Consider the following 19,551-nt stretch of genomic DNA (forward strand, 5'->3'; position numbering starts at 1 on the left):
CCAGCGTTCTGGGCAGCAGCCCTAGGGGCAGGGGTTCTTCTAGACTCCTGTGGATGCTGATACTACCCAAAAGAGTGAATTCCCTCCCTCTCTGCAGGCTGAAGCTGACCAGTGTGAAAGAGGCATTTTCACTCGTCCCTTTTGGCAACGCTGCCACTGCACTTCTCCATGAACTTGAGAACTGGAGCTGAGCAAAATTCCTTTCACAAGCATTAATAAAAAAAGATCATTTAAGGCTGACCTATGCTCATCTTCAACACAACTTGGGTTCAGACATGTCTACATACAGTTACAGCAAGCCAGATGCAATTCGTGTTGTTTTTCTTTCAAACTAGAAAGAAGGTACCCCCTGCCCGCTGCACGTGCAATCCATCATTCGCATGCCTCAGCTCTTCTGCTCGTTTTCTCCCAGATACCTGCATATGTGCCTGCCCTAGCCACTTTCTCTCGGTGCTTGTGTCAATTAAAGCCTTTTGAAGGAATCGGTGCACATGTTTACCTAGGCAGCCTTTTGATGTTCTTCTTCCAGTTCCTGCATCTGTCAGCATCACGCCTCCCAAGCACGCACCCAGAGTTGATTCCAGAAATCATCTGTCAGCTTACTCCGGATCTTGTCCTTCGCCTATGTGTATGGCTTCCTAAGGGATGTTAATATATGTAAAATAAAGTTAACATTTCCTGTTCTGATAATAAAGATGAGTAAGTGGGAAAGAGAAGCCAATACAGAAACATTTTCTTTCTCTATGTCTTCCATGCCCAGCAGGTGAAGACAGCAGAAGCAGAGGAATAGAGCTGGGAAGGAGGGGGACAGAAGTGTGGGTTCATTCTGAGAGGAGGAGGAGGAGGCTGCTGGCTTAAGCAAGTAAGAAAATATGGAACCACTCACAGACTGCAGCCACTGCTAAAATAATGAAGTGTCACTGTGCATTTGGCTGCTGCGAGCAATCTTACAGTCTGCGCAGAGACACATCGGATCCAAAAGGATCCCCCGAGTCCCTGAACTCAGATCCCTGGTATTGCAGATAACCATACTACATGGCTCCTTTCGCAAGCCCTTCACACTCCTCGCTAAAACTAATGCAGGTTCTTGTCCCTGCTAGTCTATGGGAAAGCTTCTCTACAACTTCAGCCTAAAGTTGCTGTGGATATTCTAGCTAAATTAATAGATAACAGTTTATACTTTTTTGCTCCTGTGCCAGCAATTATGTTTTGTTGAAAAAGCTCTTCTTGGTGTTTAGCACCAAAATGTTTATATTAGAGTCTAGTACTGATGTTTAGAGTCTAATACCAGCACAAGCAGCTTTTTATGGCATGAGAAGTTTGTGTGGTCGCAGCCTGTTTGTTGGTACAATCAACTGCAGAGTGGAAGACAGTCATAGAAACATGTTTTTGAGAAAGCTCAAATTATCTGGGCATTAAATTGATATGAAGTGTCATACCTCCACTCTGCCCCCGCTTTGCTGAACCATCAAAAGAAACTCATTATCAGTCAGTCATCTAAAAGGATATGACAGCTGCCCATCCAGTTGTTCGGCAGCCTGGATGCAGTCCGGAATGTGTCTTCTGTTCCTTTGATGACCCTGCTCTTCTCTCCATGCACCAGCATAAGTTTGTATTCATCTTTTCCAAATAAAGGCGTTGTTCCTTTCACAACAGCAACAGAGTCCCTCTCCACTAAAAATATATCATCTAATGCAGTGTAGAGTTATACTGTTTGTTTTATGGCTTGTAGATGTTCTGCGTAGGCAAGAATCTGGAGTGAAAATTCCCAATTGTATACTTTTTGCATCCTTGCTGAGACCTGCCCTTTGCTCTGTATCAAATCAAATCCTGCAGCCTACATTTAAAAAAAGAAAAGGGTAGTGACTTGTAGTGCTTCCATCTGTAAACTGCCAACCTGCAGCACAGCAGGAGATGCTCCACACTTTCAGAAGAATAAAGTACTTTATCAAGTGTCACATGGGATATCCAGAAGCACGAGGTGCTTTTTAAAAAGGTAAGCAAAACCCAAACGAGTCACAATAACTGAGCTGTGGGAGTACACCAAGGTGATCTGACACACTGAGGAAGGGATTAGGTAAACAGGAAGAGGATTGGAGCTAATCTTAAAAAGCAGGGAGTAAACAGATTGCAACAAGTACCTCTGGTCTAACAGAAGTGCCGCTGACGATCCTGCCCATGCATCATCACCTATAGAGAACGTACATCTTTGCATCATGTCAAAGGAGAGCCCAAGCCTCTAGGCATCAAGGCTGCGCTAATCCCACCCTTCTCACCCCCCTAGAAAGCGCACATCCCTACATTCACGCATCCTGTATTTTTATTTTGTGTATCTCTGGGACTTCAACAATACAGAAGCTGCTCCTTGATACTTTAAACTGGTGAAGACCAATTTTCCACAAACGCAGAGTGCCTGCGATGGAGACCCGGCAGCTGCCACTGTAGGCCTTCAGTGCTTCCAGAAGTCAGGCCCCTGCAGTGGGAGTGTGCACCTCCCCGGGCGAGGGAGCCTGGGTGAGTCCCCTCGGGCTGGTGTTTGCCCGGGTCTGGATGCCTCGGCCTCCCTGTGGGGCTGCCGAGGGCAGCAACCACCTGCAGGGCCAGGGCCACCGCTGGAAACCATTCGGGCATCAGGTAACCTCCCTGCTTAGAGGCAGCTCCCTGCACCACAGCCGGTGTTTCTTAACGCTGGTTTCAAAATCCCTCGGAGATGAGCCCTGCTCAAGGCCAAAAAAAATGTCCCTTGTGTTTTTGAGGGGCTTCTGCGTCCCCGCAGGGCCCGTGCTTACCCCGAAAAGGGCAGGCAGGCCCCAAGGGCCCCTCACCCCACGGGCTCCCCTCAGGCCTCGTACCACGCTGCAGTAAAACCTTAGGGGAAAAAGAAAGAAAAAAAAACAAAGCAAACTTAGAAATGTGGGGAAAGGACCCCTGTTTGGTGGCAGCAAACAAAAACACCCTCACACACACACACCGAGGCTCCAAGGGGCGTCTGGCGGCGGGGCAGAGCCCGTCCCCCTCACTGACAGAGCGGGGTGCCCCTGACAAGGCCGCTAACGGCCCCTGCTAACGGTTCCCGCTAACGGCCCCGCTAACGGTCCCGCTTAACGGTCCCCGCTGACGGCTGGGCCCGCCGGGCAGGTGTCCGGGGGAGGCCCAAGGGGCGCGGGCGGAGAAGGCCGGGCTGGGGGCGAGCGGGCCTCAGGCGGAGGCCGGCGGCGACAGCAGCAGCGGAGGGCCGCGCCGTCGAAGGGACGCGCGGCGGCCCCAGCTAGGGACGGGGATGCCCGCCCCGTCGAGGCCCCGCTGCGGTGCCGCTGGTAGCAGCGCCAGCCCGGCAGCACAGCGGGTGGTGGAGGGAAAGGAGAGACAGGACTTCCCCGCTGGGAAAGCCATAGCGGTCGGGAAGAAACATTGCCCTTGCTTTGGAGTCGGGCTTGGTTTTGGGGGTGGGGGGAGAGAGGGAGAAGCGTGCGCCTCCCCCGGGCCTTGCCCCCGCAGGCCGGCTTCCCCGCCGCCGCATCAAGCGCTTTTCAGCCGCCGCCGGCCGCAGACTCGCTTTTTGCACTGTCTCACGCCGGTATTATTTTTACCGGCCTTCTCTTGAGGCACACGGGGCTCCCGGGGCCAAAACTGAGGTGGGGCGGGGGAGGTTTGCACCGGCCGCCCCGGGCTGCCCGCCCGGGCCGAGGTGCGGGGAGCCCCGCCGCCTCTGCCGCTGCCGGCCCGCCGGGGGATGCGCGGGCACGGCGAAGCGCTGGGTTTCCTCTTTAGCAACCTAGCCGCTTGTTTTGCTGTGTGGGGTTGGTGGCTTGCCTTTTTTTTTCTTTTTCTTTTTTTTTTTTCCGAAGGGGAGAGGGAAGGGGGGTAGTCTGGGTGTAGGGAGGGGAGAGGGGGAGAAGAGTGGAAAACGTTGGCTCTGTCCATGGTCAAAGTAATTCAGCTATAATCCCCCTTTCTCTTCCTCTCCTGGAGCTCTATTCATATTCTAATCACAGCTTTTCCTTCCCTAAACCAGCCACTTTTATCAGAGCCCTAGCTTTGCACTTTTACTTCCACTTCCAGCACATACAGCCGCATGCAGAATAAGCAACTTTTTCCAGCCTCCGTCCTGCCCCCCTCTCCCCCCGCAACGTGCGAACCCAAAAAGGGATCCTCGCATCCTCGGGCGAAAGCTGGAAGGGAACACGAGTTTGAAAAGCCACCCGTTTGCTTCTTCATTTCTCTTGGTAATGGGCATCTCCCCCCCTCCCTGCTTTCCCCCAAGTTCCACGGAAAGCTCTCCGGGCCAGCCGCTCTCGGCGGGCAGACAGGCCGGTGGAGGGGCGGCCCCCACCCCGCCGTGCCCTCGCTCCCCGGGGCGGCGGGGAGATGGGCGGGGGTCCCCGCCGCAGATCTACAACGCCGGCACCGCTCGCCGAGGCACTGTGGCAACTTCTCTCAACCCTCACCGCCCCCCCCCTTCCTTACCCACACACATCGCCCTCTTTTTTTTTTTTTTCTTCTTCCCCCCCTCCCTCCAGTAAACTAAGTTTACAAGATATTTGGGAAGCTGTGCAGCTTCCAACGCCATGTGCCCGCGAAGCATCCCAACCCAGAGCCCACCGGCAGAAGGAGGAGGAGGAGGAGGGGAGCTCGGCGGCGCTGCACGCACACCCGGCAGCCCCAAAGAGCACAACCCCAAACCTACTGCCCGTTTGAAGATCTAAGCCAATTTTGATCTCGGGCTGTAATGAGCCAAAGACGTTGGGTGGGGGCTGGGGGAGGGAAGGGAGGAGTGGAAAGGCCGCTGGAACTTTAAATAAGAAAAACGTTTCTAATGCTCTAATAGAAGAGGGAAGTCGAAGTGTTGGGATTGCGTAGATCTAAGGCCCCCCTTTTTGGAGGAAAGCTTTTCTTATTCAAAACAGCATCACAATGGGCTTCACATTGAGCCTTGCCACATCCCCATCTGAGTAGCAGCCATTCATCAGGCTGGCTGGCCTATCAATGACATTTCTCCCATCAGGGCTTCTATAAAATGATGCTTTTTCCCATGAAACATCCGCAAACATTTTGACGGGTCTGGCTTTGCCCTGCTGGATTACGGAGTGTCCCTCTCTCCCGCGCTCTTCCTCCCCCCCACCCCCCCCCTCACCCCCCAACTATCTGCCTCTGCCCTCCCTCCCCACCCCCTCGCCGCCACCCCGCTCCCTCTCCCAGGGCATCCCTGAGACAGGGGCTCTCCGCACCCCGGGACCTTGGGGCTCCCGTCCCGTCCATGGGAAGAGCATGCATTGCGGGTTGCTGGAGGAACCCGATATGGACTCCACAGGTAAGTTTACCCCCATCACCACTACCACCGGCTCCCCCCCGCAGGCAGCGGGCTCCTCTCGCCCGCCGGGGAGCACTTTTCAACTTGACCGTGGCGGCGGGGACGGGGACAGGGGCTCCCGCCGCACCGGCCTCGCAGGTAAATGAGCCCGGGCGTGTGCGGGGTGCGGGGGGTGCTGGGGGCGGGGGGAGATCTCGCCCCTGGGCTGGAGCCCTGCCGTTGCACTTGCGGATACGATGGAGCAGGGGGTGGTTTTTTCCTTTTTTTTTTTCTTTTTTCTTTTCTCCTCCATAGGCTGCCGGCCGGCAAACTAATTCCCTCTCCGCTTCTAGTTGTTAGGCGCTCGCTTGGGTTTGAGCGGAGCCTTTCAGAGGGGCGAGAAGACGAGGTTTATTAGGGAAGATGGTTGGTGGGTTTAGGGTGAGCCCAGCACCCGGGTCGTCTTGTCCCGCAGGCAGAGCTGGGGCTGGGCTGCGTTGGAGGGGAAGGAATTTGGGGAAGGGCAGGGTGGGTCTCTCCCCCCGCACCCCCAAACGGTGACTTGGCCGGTCCGGTAACCGGACGGGAGAAGGGCGGCTGCAGCCCCACCAGCCAGCGCCGCCCGTGGGGAGCAGCCCCGGCGGGAGGCGAGGGGGACGGCCGCCCCGAGGGCCGCGGCCCTTGCCCGCACACCCGACGGCCGCCTCCGCCGCCCGGCCCGGCCCCGGGGTGGGGGGGCGCGCCGGCTTTCCCCGGGGGCAGGGCCCAGGCCTAGGTCTTCCCAGCGCGGCTGTCAGCCGGCAGCCTGGCGAAACCGCGGCCCCTTCTCCTTCGCTCTCTCCCGCCGGCCCTGCCCGTGCTCCTCCCGCCGTACCCAGCCCGGTTTCCACCGGCCGTAACCGCTGAGCGCGGCCCCAGCGCGCCCGCATGCAGGGGAGGGCTGGCAGCCACCGCAGTAACCTTTGCGATTTTAATTTATTTTTATTAGCACCGGAAAACACCCGCTCCTCCCCTCCCTCCCTCCCTCCCTCCCTCCCTGCCTGCCCGGGCGTTTCCCAGGCGGACAACTCGGAGGTTAGGTAGGGCACAGCCCGGGGACGGCTCCCCCGCTCCTGCCCTGCCCCGTCCCCTCCCGCAGCCGCTGTGACGGTCGGCATGGCGGCCGGGGAGCGGGGACCCGGGCTGTCCCAGCCCCGCCGGAGCCCGCAGCGGGATCGGGTCCCCCCCGCGCCTCCCCGACGGCCGCGGCGGGCCGCCTCCCGGCGCTCCCCCGGGGAGCCCGCAGCTCCGTGCCGGCTCCTCCGGGGTCGGCCGGCGCCGTGCCGCTGTAGCTGGCGCGGGGGCGAGAGGGGAACGGGGCAAGGGGCGGCGGGGCAGGGCAGCCCCGGCCTCGGAGCCCCTTCGCTCCCCGCCGCCCCCAACCCGCCAAGGGTTATCTAACCCCTCGCCCCCGACGCGATTGTAAAATTTAAATATCGATTAAAACCAAAACAAACAAACAAACAACAAAAAAATAGAAAAGGGGAGGCTGCCCGGCCCCGCTCGGCGGTGCCTCCCGCGGTCCCGGCGCGGGGGCTTCGGGGCAACGGGCGGGCTCGGCCCCTCGCCGGCCACCGGCGACACCGGCCGGGTTTGGGCCACTTTTCCTGCCGGGGCCCCAAAACAAAACCCGAGGGGGTTGTTCCAGGGAGCAAGTGCTCGGCGGGGAAGGAATCGTTGTGTTCGGGTCAGAGCGTGTGCAGGGTTCCCAGGGTGTAAAAGAAAGTTGTCCTTCTGTCCAGCGGCACTGCCGGGACGGAGTTAAGGGCACTGCTGGCAACTTCTCGTTGTCGACAGTAACGAGACAACGTTACTTTAGGGAAAGAAAAAAAAAAATCAAACAAAATCAAAAAAGCCCCGCGTTTTATATCCGTGTATTCAAAACTGTCCATCCCCAGGTTGACCCTCCGTACTGTTCGTTCCTTAAATTCAGGATGGTTATAATAAATGGCAGCATGATTGATTAAGATAATATTAATCAGAAAACACTTTAGTCTTGCTAAACAGATGGCAAGAAAAGTGGAGCTTTGCAGTTGTCTCATTCAGACACCTTAACCTCCCTTTCAGAGGACTTAATCCAATTAGCTTTTCTCCTGAGTTTCAGTTGTTATGTAAAGATCCTTTTGCATTGTGGAGAAATATGGCTTCATTGAAAAAAAAAAAATCAGTCATGTTTTAATTTCTCCTTAACAGTTTTTCCCTAAAGCAGCGGGATAAAAAAAAAATAATAATCACCCACGGTTCCGATTTTAAGGCAGGGGAATAGTTTAGTTCCTTCCCCCAGCAGTGCCGTGTGCTTCCACCGAGTTTAGCTCATGGTCCCCTAACCTGGGCACTGACCCACGGGGGCTGTCACCAAGCCTAAACCTAAACGGGACACCCCCCGACCCAGCCGCTCCCCGCCCAACGCAGGGGCCGGGACCGGCGGGGCAGCGGCAGCAGCGCCGGGACCCGACGGCCCGTCCCGCGCACGGCACCGGCGGCAGCCACCCTCGGGGCTCTCCCGCTGCGCGGCGGGGCCCGGCCCGCGGCCGGGGAGAGGGGCACCCACCCGGGAGGGGACACCGGACCTTCTCGGGCGGTTTGCGACATCTTTCCCCGCATCGTTTCCCCACCGCCGTTAACTCCGCGAGGCGCCCGTCCGCCTCCAGGCGTTACTTTCTAAAGCCCGTAACTCCCCCGAGACGGGCCGGGAGCCGGCGAGCCGCCGGGGGAAGTTTGAAGGCCCCGCCGGGGCTCGCCCGCCCGCCCCTTCGCTGTGGGGCACAAAGGGATCGCCCCGGGGGGCCGTGCCGGGCTTTTGGGGCTCGAAGGGGCGCCCGCCGCCGCCTGCCCTGCGCTCGGCTCGGCTCTCCACCCACACCCCCGCCGGCCCCCGACCCCTCCGTGCCCGCAGCCTGCCGGGGGGGCCGGGGACTGCTGCGCCGGGGCCCCATCGCCTCCCCCGGCAGAGCCCAGCGGGGCCCGAGGGAGGGCGGCGGCGGGGTGGGTGCTCGGGCCGGGCGGGCCAGCACCCGGGGAGCCCCGAGGGGCGGCTGGGGCGCGGGGACACACACACACTTTGAGGGACATCCACAGGTTTCCACAGCCGCAGCCCCCCCTAGTGACACCGGCACGGCGAGCTCCAGGCGATGCCGTCGGGGGGTGCACGCCCGGGGGCGGGATGGGGCGGCGGCGGCGGCACCGCGGGTTGGCACCCGGAGAACGGGGAGCGCCCTCGCCCCGGTGCCCGGCACCCCCCGCCGGAGCTCTGCCCCCGCAGGAGCCCCGCCGCGGTGCGTGCGGAGACGCGGGGCGGTGCAGGTCTCCCGGGGGGTTCCACCCGCCCCGTCCCCGCCGCGCCCCTGGGAAAGCTCCGCGCCGCACCGCTTCGGGGAGCGGGAGACGGAGGCGGTTTCTTGGAGTGCAGCTTTTCTGCATGACTCAATAAATATCCCTCGTTATTTCAGTGTTGGAGCCAGGCAAAAACTCCGCTGGTTTCAAAGCGCTAGATGGATGAGATCCTTGGGACGTGAAGCTGAGACTTAGGAGCGGATCCAAACCCCATTAAAATCAGCAGAAAGCCTTTCAGTGCTGTCAAGGACGTTGGGATTAGGCCCTTAAAGCAGTTTGTGTGAACCACAAAAAGTGGGTGCCAGCCCCCAAGAGGAATACGTTGTGGCAGTGGCCAGATTTTGGTCCATATTCTTACCAATATATGGGTGTTGCAGGAATAGTGGGTGACCTTTTCTATGAGCTTGCCATTCAAAAAGGATCTAGCATATAAGCAACGACTGAAGAGAATTAACTGCTTTCATATCCTGGTTCAATTAATGAAATCACCAATATTGATACTAAATACTTGAATGCTAGTTGGGAAAGCAATTGTGACATTTCAGAACATATGTGTAACGCTGAGGCGGGTAATCCTAGGTCTCGATTCTTTTTGATCCAAATGAATGGTTGATTTTGCTGCTGAAAACTGTTTGCTTTGCTTATTGCAACACAGTTTACTAACAGATAAAGAGGAACTTGCTATTGGCTATTTTTCTTACTTTTCTTGAGTACTTTTCATACTCAAGCGAAAATGTGATTTACTTTTGTTTCAGTAAATAAAAAAAAGAAGTTATTTACTGTGCTAGGATTTGTGTTTATAAAGGCTCTTACCTGCTGAGCAGCTAAGATGATCCAATGATTCTTTTGAATCCTACATTTGGTATGATACGGACACGTAAAAGAAATACTGCTGGTCCTTTATAATAATGGAACCCCACTATGTCTAATGTCATTTCATATCTTATATGATTTCACACGTGAAAGAAATGGAACAAAACCAAAAAAAAATCAACAAAAATGTTTTCTTTCCCGCTGGCTGCGGAGTTCCTGCGGACAATGTTTGCGCAGGAGGGCCCGATCCTTGGCAGCTCCCTCTGCCTTCAGCAGCAGCAGAACTGGAATCTACACGCAAGTCCCAGCACTGGATCAGGTCTTCATTCCTGAGGGCTTTTTTTAAAAGAAGTTTTTAAAATCCGTGGGGATTTTTTAGAAGTCTGTAGATTGGTCAAAATTACCTTGAATGAAGAAGTTAATCTTCTAAGTCTGACTCAGAGAAAAAAAAAATTTTTATCATTTGTTTGTCTGCTAACACATTAATTCTAAAATACTTAGGGAAGGGGAACTGTGGTACTTTTCACTGCTCTGCAATCTGTTATTTACCTGCAATAAGGAAAATGTCTTTACAAGGGTGGAAGGAAAAAAGAACTAACACAAGCTTTTGCATAGGAATGGCCAGACAACTGTAGGAAACTATTTCATTTATTTAAGTTACAGTTCAGTTTTAGGTAAAACCATCATTAAAGAAGGGACTTTGGATTCAGACAGGTTCAACGTTTGTCTGTGAGACTGTAAAGAAACCTGTAGCCTCAGTTGGTCTATCGCAGCTTCACCTCTACTGTAGTAAATATCTATCGAGCAAAAGATCTTGAAATTCCAGGAAACCATTTTGTGGTAAGATACGTGTGATGGGAGTTAGAGCTGTCCCACAGAAAGTCACTGGCACAGTAACCAGGGTCATTGGCTTGATTGCTTTTAGAAAATACGGCTGTTTTTCAGCCACTGTTGCAGTGAGCGTGCAGGCAAGGAAGAAGGTTAGCGTAGCCGTAAAATCTGCAGCATCTCCACATGTAAACACCTTTGCATTTCTCTAGCTTGATCTGCAAGTGGTTTGCAAGTTAGAACAGCCATAAGGAGGAGCCTCCCCTGGAGATGCTATTTCTACACATAGGATTTCACCACAGTAAAATACAGTTGAAATAAATCGTGGGATCACTGAAATCCGCGCAGTGATGAAACATTAGTACCTCCTTCCGATGAAGACTTTTGAACAGGTGGCCTTAAATACAGCTGGGGCTTGATGGTTCATGACAATGGCTTCGGAGCAGCAGTGGGCTGTCATGTAACTAATACAAATATAAGGTCAGTCCTTTGGGGATGCTTGATGTGACATTCGAGTCCAAATAATTAGCTCACAATTCCGCGAGCGCTGAGGTTTGTGAATTTCCTGAGTTCACCCACTTGTCTGTTTCCCCGCATCTGTGCTGGATTTTCTATTTGTTTCATTGTGTCTGAAAATGAATAACCCGGACGAGCCGACCCTGCTGGAGCCCAGTGCCCCGGCGGCCGAGGGGATTTGATTGCTAACATTCTAGTTAGGAAGATGGATAGCATAAAGGATATTTGATGGCTGAGCGATCCTATAGATAACAAGTGTAGGAAGGAAGAGTACGTGGTGATGATTAAGCCAGTGGAGGTCTGTGTAGGTTTTTTTTTAATATGTCTGTACTAAAGACATGTTTACGCACATCTTTTAGGTCCTATAGAATTGTATATATGTTTCTGTGAATATTTAAAAGCGTAATACAATTTGCAGTTAGAGATGGGTCCTGATCCTGCAATGTCTGCTCCACGGGGGAGACACCTGTTGAAGTCCATGTGTGTGCCTTGGAGAGGGCAGGTGCCTGGGGTTAGCTCGTAATCATCCCTCCCAACAGTTGCAAATGCGTAATAACTTAATTGCAGCTATTTTACATGCATAACTAGCCGTCCTGGCCTGTCTTCATTCCCATTTATTTTCTCCCAGGAGGTTTGCAGCAAGAGCAATTGATGAGCTATAAAATACTGGCCAGCGTTAGAAATGGTGCCCTAAGTCAGTGGCATAATTTTTCTGGCTTGCTGCTGGAGCTGCAGTTATGGTCTCTGTATATAAATAAGTATTAAGTTAAATACTTTTGGCCGTTCTTCCCTTTCTGATAAATTTGAAATCAGGAAAAGTGGAGAGGGTTAAATAGAGCCTTGTCTCTCACTGCACTCAGTGAGGAAGAAAAAGCTCATTTGCAGCTTAAATTGCCTCAAGACTGAAACGCAGGGCTCAGCGCTGTCTCATTTCCTTCACTTCAGCTACAGTTAAGCACTTTGTTTTCTTTTATTGGTAAGTGAACTTAATTTCTCTATGATGGAATTTGTTAGAGGAACTAAGGAGTTGATTCACAGCTGTGAGTGATGGGTTTGCAATTAATTAGCAGCTTATCCTGAGCATTTTTGCATAGGATCCCAAATATTATGGTAATGGGAAACAATACATTTTAGATAGCTGGAATGTTCTCTGAATGAGCGAGTCCCTGAAACTTACAGCCCCTGGGAATTAGAGGCATTAATTTCAGAGGAGCGGGTTGAGATGTATGCTGGGATTTCATCAGTTTTCTAGGCTTGTGGTAGTCTGGTGCTGTGGTTGTCGCTCTGACAAACTTCTTGCTGGAGCTCTGGGTGCTCACGAACCCCATGGCATAGACTGAGACACCTCAAAACAAAAAAATCCTCTTCTCTAGGGGTTTTGATTTGCTTGCTGAGGTCATATCTATAAAAAAGGAGATTTGCCTGGAAGTAAGGACTACAAGTTTTGAGTGTTAGAAATTACTGCTTTTTTTTTTTTTTTTTAATTACTGTCACTAGAAATAGAATTGCTTCTTATTGCTCACCTCTTTCTTCTCTTTTTAAACTTCCACTCCTCAGAATAATACTGTCAGACTATCGTATTTCCTTCAGTGCAGCCATTTTTACTGATTTGGCTACTTGGTGCAAGACTTACGGACACACTAAGTTGGGGAGAACTCACTATATGAAAAATGTCTTACATGCAAATGCAAGTTTGCAAATGAGACCTCTAAGTCAACACAACAGGCCTGAGCTTTCTGTTCGTGTATAGATCTGTAAATTCAGATCTGTCTTGTGCTAAATTTGTAAAGCAGTAAAATACCAGAAATGCAGTGGCAAGGAGAACTTAGAAGTGGTAAAAAAAAAGCTAAATGCAGGGGTAAATACAGATACCACTAAATGTAATGATAGAAGGGTTAACATTTTTTGTTTTTCTAGAACGCTATTAATTGCTAAACTATGTCAGAAGTGCTAAAACTACCTCAGCTGCAGCTGAGGAAGGGCAGCGTGGAGGGGGAGCCCAATTCGTCAGCGGGATCTCAGTGAGCGGTCAGCCAGTGCTGGGAGGAACCACCTGTGTCCCAGAGCCGAGTTCCCCCATGGTGACAGCAATGCATACCTCATTTGAAAGGCCCCGCAGACCATCCTTTCTACAACCCACAACACTTTCCAGCACCCTGTAATGAAGCTGCAACCTGCTGCGAAAGACCAGACGCTCCTGTGTGTCAGAGGACAAGCAGGAAAGGTTGTAAGTTTTACTAATAGTCTAGGATCTAGCAGAAACAAGCCATTTGTTGAATAAATTTCATGGATGGTTGAAAGAATTAGACCCAATCCTATCCTTCAAAGGGGGGAAAAAAATTCTCAACAACCTGACTTATGTGGTTCCCACCTTATCTGACATTCAATTTAACCATGAACATGTGGCAGGATGTCCTAATAAAGCAAATAAGTATTTAATGCTGTTAGCTTCTGCAACATAGCTTGTAGGTACCCTGCTCTTGGCTGTTGCCATCACTGATTCTCAGAGGAAAGTAAAATCCTTCCTGTCCCTCTACCTCCTACAAAACTTAAGCAATGTGGGGAAACAAAAAATCTTGGCTGGTCCTTAAGGCAACAGTGACCCAATAGACACTGTAAAAAAAAAAAAAAAAAAAACCCCCCAAAAAAAAACCCACAAAAAATAACCAAACAAAAACACCCACACAAACAAAAACAACACCCAAACAAACAAAAATAACCCAACCATGGTGCACGCAAATGTGGAAGTGGAGTCCTGCTCCACAGGTGCTATATGTCAGGGTACCGCAGTAGCATGGTGTTCTGTGATGAGAGATGCCTTCTCCTGCAATGGGAGGTTCCCCAGGTGCACGGGCGTACATGTTGGCTGGAGGGAATGGGCTTCTTTGCAGAGTCTCAGCACAGCCCTTCAGCTCCGGGTCTCTATACATCAGACCTGGCTGAGCAGATTTGCTAGCCAACGCGCTCGGCATCCCAGGGTCAGCAGGAGAAGAGCCATGCCCGGTGCTGCGTGTGAGATGGAGATCCTGGCTGCTCGTAGTGTGACGCTGCAATGTGCTAACTCAGAGGAGGAGAGTTTAAGAGACCTCTGAGATCCATGGCAGAACAAGGCAGCTGCCAGGTGAGACTTACTGGGTACCTTGTGCAGGCTGAGAGCTGGGACACCCAGCAGGGCGCTCTGCTCCTCTATATCTGCGCCCTGTTCTTCCTTCCTCCCAAGTGGTGGCAATACTAGATCCTGCTGGTCGGATTAACTGTCTAGCACAGGTTTCCCAACGTCGGAGCTCACTTTCCGCTCTTAAACACGGAGCCATGGGGACAAAACTGCTGCGGGGGCCCCTCTAATGCAAACATTTTTTTTAAAAATGAGTTGTGGTAGGGGCAGCAAATGGCCTCCATTGTAACGAGGTGGGGAGAACTGGGGATGACTGCATCTACAGAGTGGTTTAATCACATGGATGGAGCAGCGTGTTCACCTCTCCTCCTTGCTGGGTCATTTCCACTTTGAGCTCTGCAAACAGACCGTCTATTGAGCAGTTAGTATTCAGTGCTGAATATTCAATACTAGACTCTTGTTTTGGTGAGTCTTAGGCAAAAAAAAAAAAAGGAGGAGGAAAGAAGACTTCTCTATTTTCTCATGTTCCCTCCCTGAGTTTGCTTTGCATATTGTTCAGAGGAGACTGGAGGCTTCTCAGAAAAGCCAGGCTCCTAGTTTTAAAAGCACTGGTCTAGTTTCATACTACTTTTTAAGAGAAGGGGAGAGACAGCATGGGAGGGACTAAATTCATACAAGGTTTATTAATCTGCAAGTCTAGGCACTTTCCGACAAGCACATTTAAGTTGTAAACTTAATAGCGTGAAATGCTTGCTCTGTATACACAGGTTGGTTCCGATAGGTAGCAATCTTTGTGGGAGTATGTTACGATGACTTATTAATGGCCTCTCTGCTAGTTTTGGTATGCAGATATTTGAGAGCTGAAGGAAAGCTGTTTCTGTCCAGTTAGTGCTATATTTGCTCACAAAAATGGTTGTGAGTAATGTAATGGCTGCATCCTTTGACAGTAGTGAGCAACTGCTCGGTTTGGAATAGAGGTGCATAAAGTGAGAAAAAGTGGCCACCATTTGAATAAATACAGTATCTCTGTCTTTTGATTCGTGCTCTTCCTCACTCAAGTTGTTGTTTCTTTCTTATTGCAGTGATTATGTCCTTACACCTGAGTTTTCTTTGCGTGTATGTGTCTGTCTTTCTCGTTCTTTCAGTCTGCCTGCCCGAATGATGTTTCTTGTGAGAAATATTTACTGTAGTCCCATTCCTTCAGGAGTTGACCTCTTTTCTTCTGATTTAAAAAAAAAAAAATCTCCTCTCTATAGTTACTCTTTCTTGCTATACTTTATTTTTGACCATGCCCTTTTCTTTGTTGTTCATTCTTTTGTTTCCGTTCCTTTCGTTTTTCATGTCCTTTTCAGTAACCAGCCTTCTCTCCCTTCTCTTGCCTCCCTGAGCCCCACAGCCAAGCGTTTTTTGCATCTCCCACCCGTCTCGCATCTTTTTGTTTTGTCATCTTTGTGGGCCCGTCTTACTGATGTACTACCATTTCTGTGCCAAATTGGCTTGTCTGCTGGATTCATCGGCTCCTGAGGCAGAGGGAAGCATTTCATGGGTACTTGATGCAAATCCTGTTTCTTGTTGAGTCACAGACTTCCTGCTCAGCCAAATGACTCCAGCCTTGTGCACTGGTGAAGCGGAGCTGAATTTGATTTGAGGACTCCATGTCTTCTCATGCACACTGGTGAGCTGAGGGACCATGGCAGCAGTCAGGAATGTTTAACCCAAGAGCTAATGAGCGGAGTCTGCTGCAGGGTCGGAGTATAAGAGATGTTGTGATAGGTACCCAGAAGTGAAGGCCCTCCTCTTATGTGAGCTCTCTAGTGTGCCTCACATTAATTCTGCAGCATAAGAAGTTAATGAAATCTGGGGCAAAAAGGGCATCAAGAGACTGTCCTTTATTCTGGGAGAGAATAGGACTGGCAATAATCAAGGGGCATGGTTGCATTTTCTTGGAAGTAAACACTGTGGATAAATCAGAGACAACGATAGCATTTACACTGGTTCATCCAGCAGACCCTGAAGGACTGAAGATCTATGACACAGCATGGTGTAGAAGCATGAGGGTATGCTTTGCTGTATGCAGAGGTGGTGCTTGGAAAGCACGTGACACGTGTGGTTATCCTGTTGATGGAAAAACAAGCTGCATGTTGCGCACCCATGTAGGTTAAGTGCCCTGGGAGGGCTGAATTGGTCGGATACTGGTGTCACTAGCTTAAATGACCCTGGGTGAAAGTGAGGAAATGTCACTGCAGTGAAATTGGACCAATGGCCTTGGTGTCTCAAAAACCAAGAGGCTATTTACGGGTCTGGTGAAACTTACTTTTCAAAATAAAATGATAGATAGCATCTGTGTGTTACTGGCAGAGGGAAACGTCTACTCCCAATTAACACGCATACTGAGCTGGAAATGTGTTGGCAACATGATATGCAATTCCAGAGAAGGGAACAGGACTTGGAAGTCCTGTCTGATCCAGGTTGGAGACTGCCCTAAATGTCAGAATCAATATGCAGAGGAATCTTGTATTCTAGGCTTCCTGACTGTGCTTGATCTACATTTTGGGATGCAGCTTCTTAATGAGGAATACTGTTAACAGAGTACTTCATTGAAAATATCACATTTAAATGAACTTCTGCATAGTATACAGAGTAACAAGAAAGCAACATCTCATAAATTCCAGTTTTTCTACTCAAATATTGTAGGCGAGTTATAAGACAATGAACCTTGGTGCTTTTTGTTATATCAGTTTAAATGCAGCATGCACATTTTTTAATATACTTTATCAAATGGGTTAATAGAAAATCAGTACTAGGAGCGAAGACTTGGCTAAACAAAATGAAAGAACTCTCACAGATTCAATTCTTATGACATCACGGTGGATTTCATGATGCTTCATCAGAATCACGAGTCAAAGAAAAAGGACAAAAACATTCCTGCCAATGTCTAGTAAGTGCTCTGGACCAACGTCCATTAACCCTGAAATAGTTCCAAGAGAACTGTATGCCAAAAACGAGAACAAAAGAAAGGACTACAACAAGAGTGCCTGACATTTTGCCCTGTTGGAAATGAAATAAAAAAGTTAGATTAGCAAGCAAAGCACCAAGGTATCTGGCAGCTTGTCACGGTAGCGGCTCTACCATCTGCACCAAGACCATGTGTCACTGTCATCCCTGAGGAGCAGGTCTCTTGGAAGAACAGAAGATGGCTATGCAGGACCAAGGAGGACACTGGCATGATTTCCTGTGGAGCTTGAAGATGTTCCTGACAGCTCGTGCGCACTAGCTGAAGGATATGTGCCTTGCCAGACGACACAGCGAGGAGCAAAACTGGGCTCTGTGTAGCAGGTCCACCTTTATGGTCAAAGAGGAGCTGTTTTGGGAATGAGGAGTGTCTGCGATGGAGTAATAGGAGAGAACAGCAGTTGGATGATGGCCCTGAAAAGGTCTCACAAACTTTTCATTTGACAATGGAGAGGAGGGAGATTACCTCACCTATGAAATCCTAAATCTTAGAAAAATCCCCATTTGTGTGATTAGCTGTCCTTAATAGCTTGTTCTACTTCATTTTAGTTGATTTGGGTAAGTTTAACGCCCTCCATGGGAGCTGGTGGCTGCCAAGCCCTGTCGTGTTACAGGCACACGGTTCTTCAGAGCATTGTGCAGAGGCCAGGCTAGGAGGTCTTGCTCAGGTCTTGGTTTTACAGTAGATTGAGGTTGCAGAGAAAAGGTGATTTTTATTTTTTTGTTGTTTTTTTTCTTTCAAACAGTGGGGTTCTTGAAAAGCTTTGAACGTGCTGCTGTAACCTGCCCTGGCAGCACCCCAGCATTATACTTCTGGGGTGGCGGATGTACCTATAACCAGCCGTGCTGTGCCGCAAGCTGTGTGGGAGGTTCAGAATGTGAATCCTCTGCTTCTAGTCAGAGCAGGTGTGATGTGCAGCAGGTACTGGAGTGGGCTTTCAATCGTTTGAGAGTCAGACTTCAGGTTTATCTCCTAATCATTACCCCTGACAGAAAGGGATAGTCTCTTTTGCCTTTAAGGGACTCTCTTAAACTAGCGATTTGTCTTCTAAGTTGATATGACTAAATGAACCAAGATATTGAAGTGTTATACGGCATAGTTTTCACTTGCACCAGAGAAAATATTAGATGTAATGTCTCATTTTTTGCTTTACTTTAATTCATATGGCAGTTAGAAATTAGGTTTGCACACTAACAGATAGTCAAAGCAGACAGACTCTTCAGATGTTATGAATTTAACAGCTGTAGAGGATAGAAGTTCTCTGTTCGCAGCAACGGTGCCACACAGACAGCACGAACAGAGGGTTTGTTGGGTGATGGTATCTCTCGGACCATGTTCAGAAAGACAAGCTCTGCAGAGAAAAGCCTCAATGGATCATGCAGACCTTGGCATTTATTCAGAGACAGGAAACAGAAGAAGCTGTCAGGACAGTGATAGTTTTCCTAAAAAAGAAAAGCTATAGAATATCATCCCATTAACGCCACTGAAGATTTTTGTGACAGATGTGATATTTGGTTAGTACCGTGGGCTAGCAAACTAGGAACAGGAGGTTCCATGACCTTCGTTCAGCCTCCTGAGCTTTCGAGGTACTGCTTTTACCTGATAAATCTGCTGTTTGCAACCCCTTCCTCTTGGCCTAGCAGATCAGACGAGCAGCCAGGCGGTATTGCTGGCCAGCTCGGAACTGAGACACTTGGCAGAGATGCTGCAGGAAGAGATGAGTAACTCTTCCCTCTGAGAACGACAAACAAATAACTCGGAGGGGTGCTAAGACTCCATATGCACAACAGGAGTTCCTCCTCTGTCGCAGGAACTGTAGAATTAAGCCTGTCATCAGTTCTGAGTATTCATTTTTCCAACAGGTCATCTTGTAAATCCACTGAAATTTGGTGGTCCCTTTATGTTTGCCTCATCTACATTTTATACGCCTTTGCTTACAGTTAACTTTCTACTTTTTTTCTACATTTGCCTTGAGAAGCTGGGGAAAGATTACAAGACCAGCTGTGAATAAAAATAAGGAGTCAGAGTGTTGCAGCTGTGCCATCAAGTTGGTACATGGCTCAAGTAGTAGTTTGGGTCCCGGCAAATCTCTAGTTCTTTTTCCAGAGGTGTCTATTTCAGTGACAAGCAAACTTCTGTGGAAGAAATGCTGGTCCCTGTGCAGAGCACTAGATAAATTGTCATGCTTGTTGGCAAACGGCTTTAAAATTCGAAGTATGGGAGCCCATCTAGAGCTGAAGCTGTATGAGAGGGATTTCCGCGCAGCTGCTAGGGCTGTGGTGAAATAAGCGTATGGCGATTTGTGCAGGCTCTGATACTGTGATTGCCACAAGCCTTGGCTATGTTTCTAGAATGTGAGGATTCTCATCGTATACAATTTGAGTAAAAAATGGCCATTCACAATTATGCCAGTGATACGACCACATCCAGATCAGAGGATATGGCATAACTGGGGAAAAACAGTGCAGTTGGTACCACTGTAGGGTAATGAGGTAGGGCAAAATGCAGCTCAAATTAGGTGACCATAGAGTTTCATTCTGCCTGTAAAGTCTCTTAATCTCCCTTCAGGATGCATACACATGCTGCAGCCAGTAGCTCTGGGTA

At 50.2% G+C, this 19,551-nt stretch overlaps 1 protein-coding gene across 1 annotated transcript in view; it reads left to right on the forward strand.

Annotated features, from left to right (window-relative positions):
• The first annotated feature begins 5,298 nt into the window (after positions 1 to 5,298).
• The window catches only part of RFX4 (regulatory factor X4), a 97,493-nt gene continuing 83,240 nt past the window's right edge, over positions 5,299 to 19,551 (forward strand). The window contains exon 1 of the mRNA XM_054198443.1: positions 5,299 to 5,449. Coding sequence (XP_054054418.1) covers positions 5,299 to 5,449 — 151 coding nt within the window. The remainder of the gene's footprint in view (positions 5,450 to 19,551) is intronic.

Source organism: Rissa tridactyla, chromosome 1 (genome assembly GCF_028500815.1).
Source record: "Rissa tridactyla isolate bRisTri1 chromosome 1, bRisTri1.patW.cur.20221130, whole genome shotgun sequence".
Classification (NCBI taxonomy): domain Eukaryota; kingdom Metazoa; phylum Chordata; class Aves; order Charadriiformes; family Laridae; genus Rissa; species Rissa tridactyla.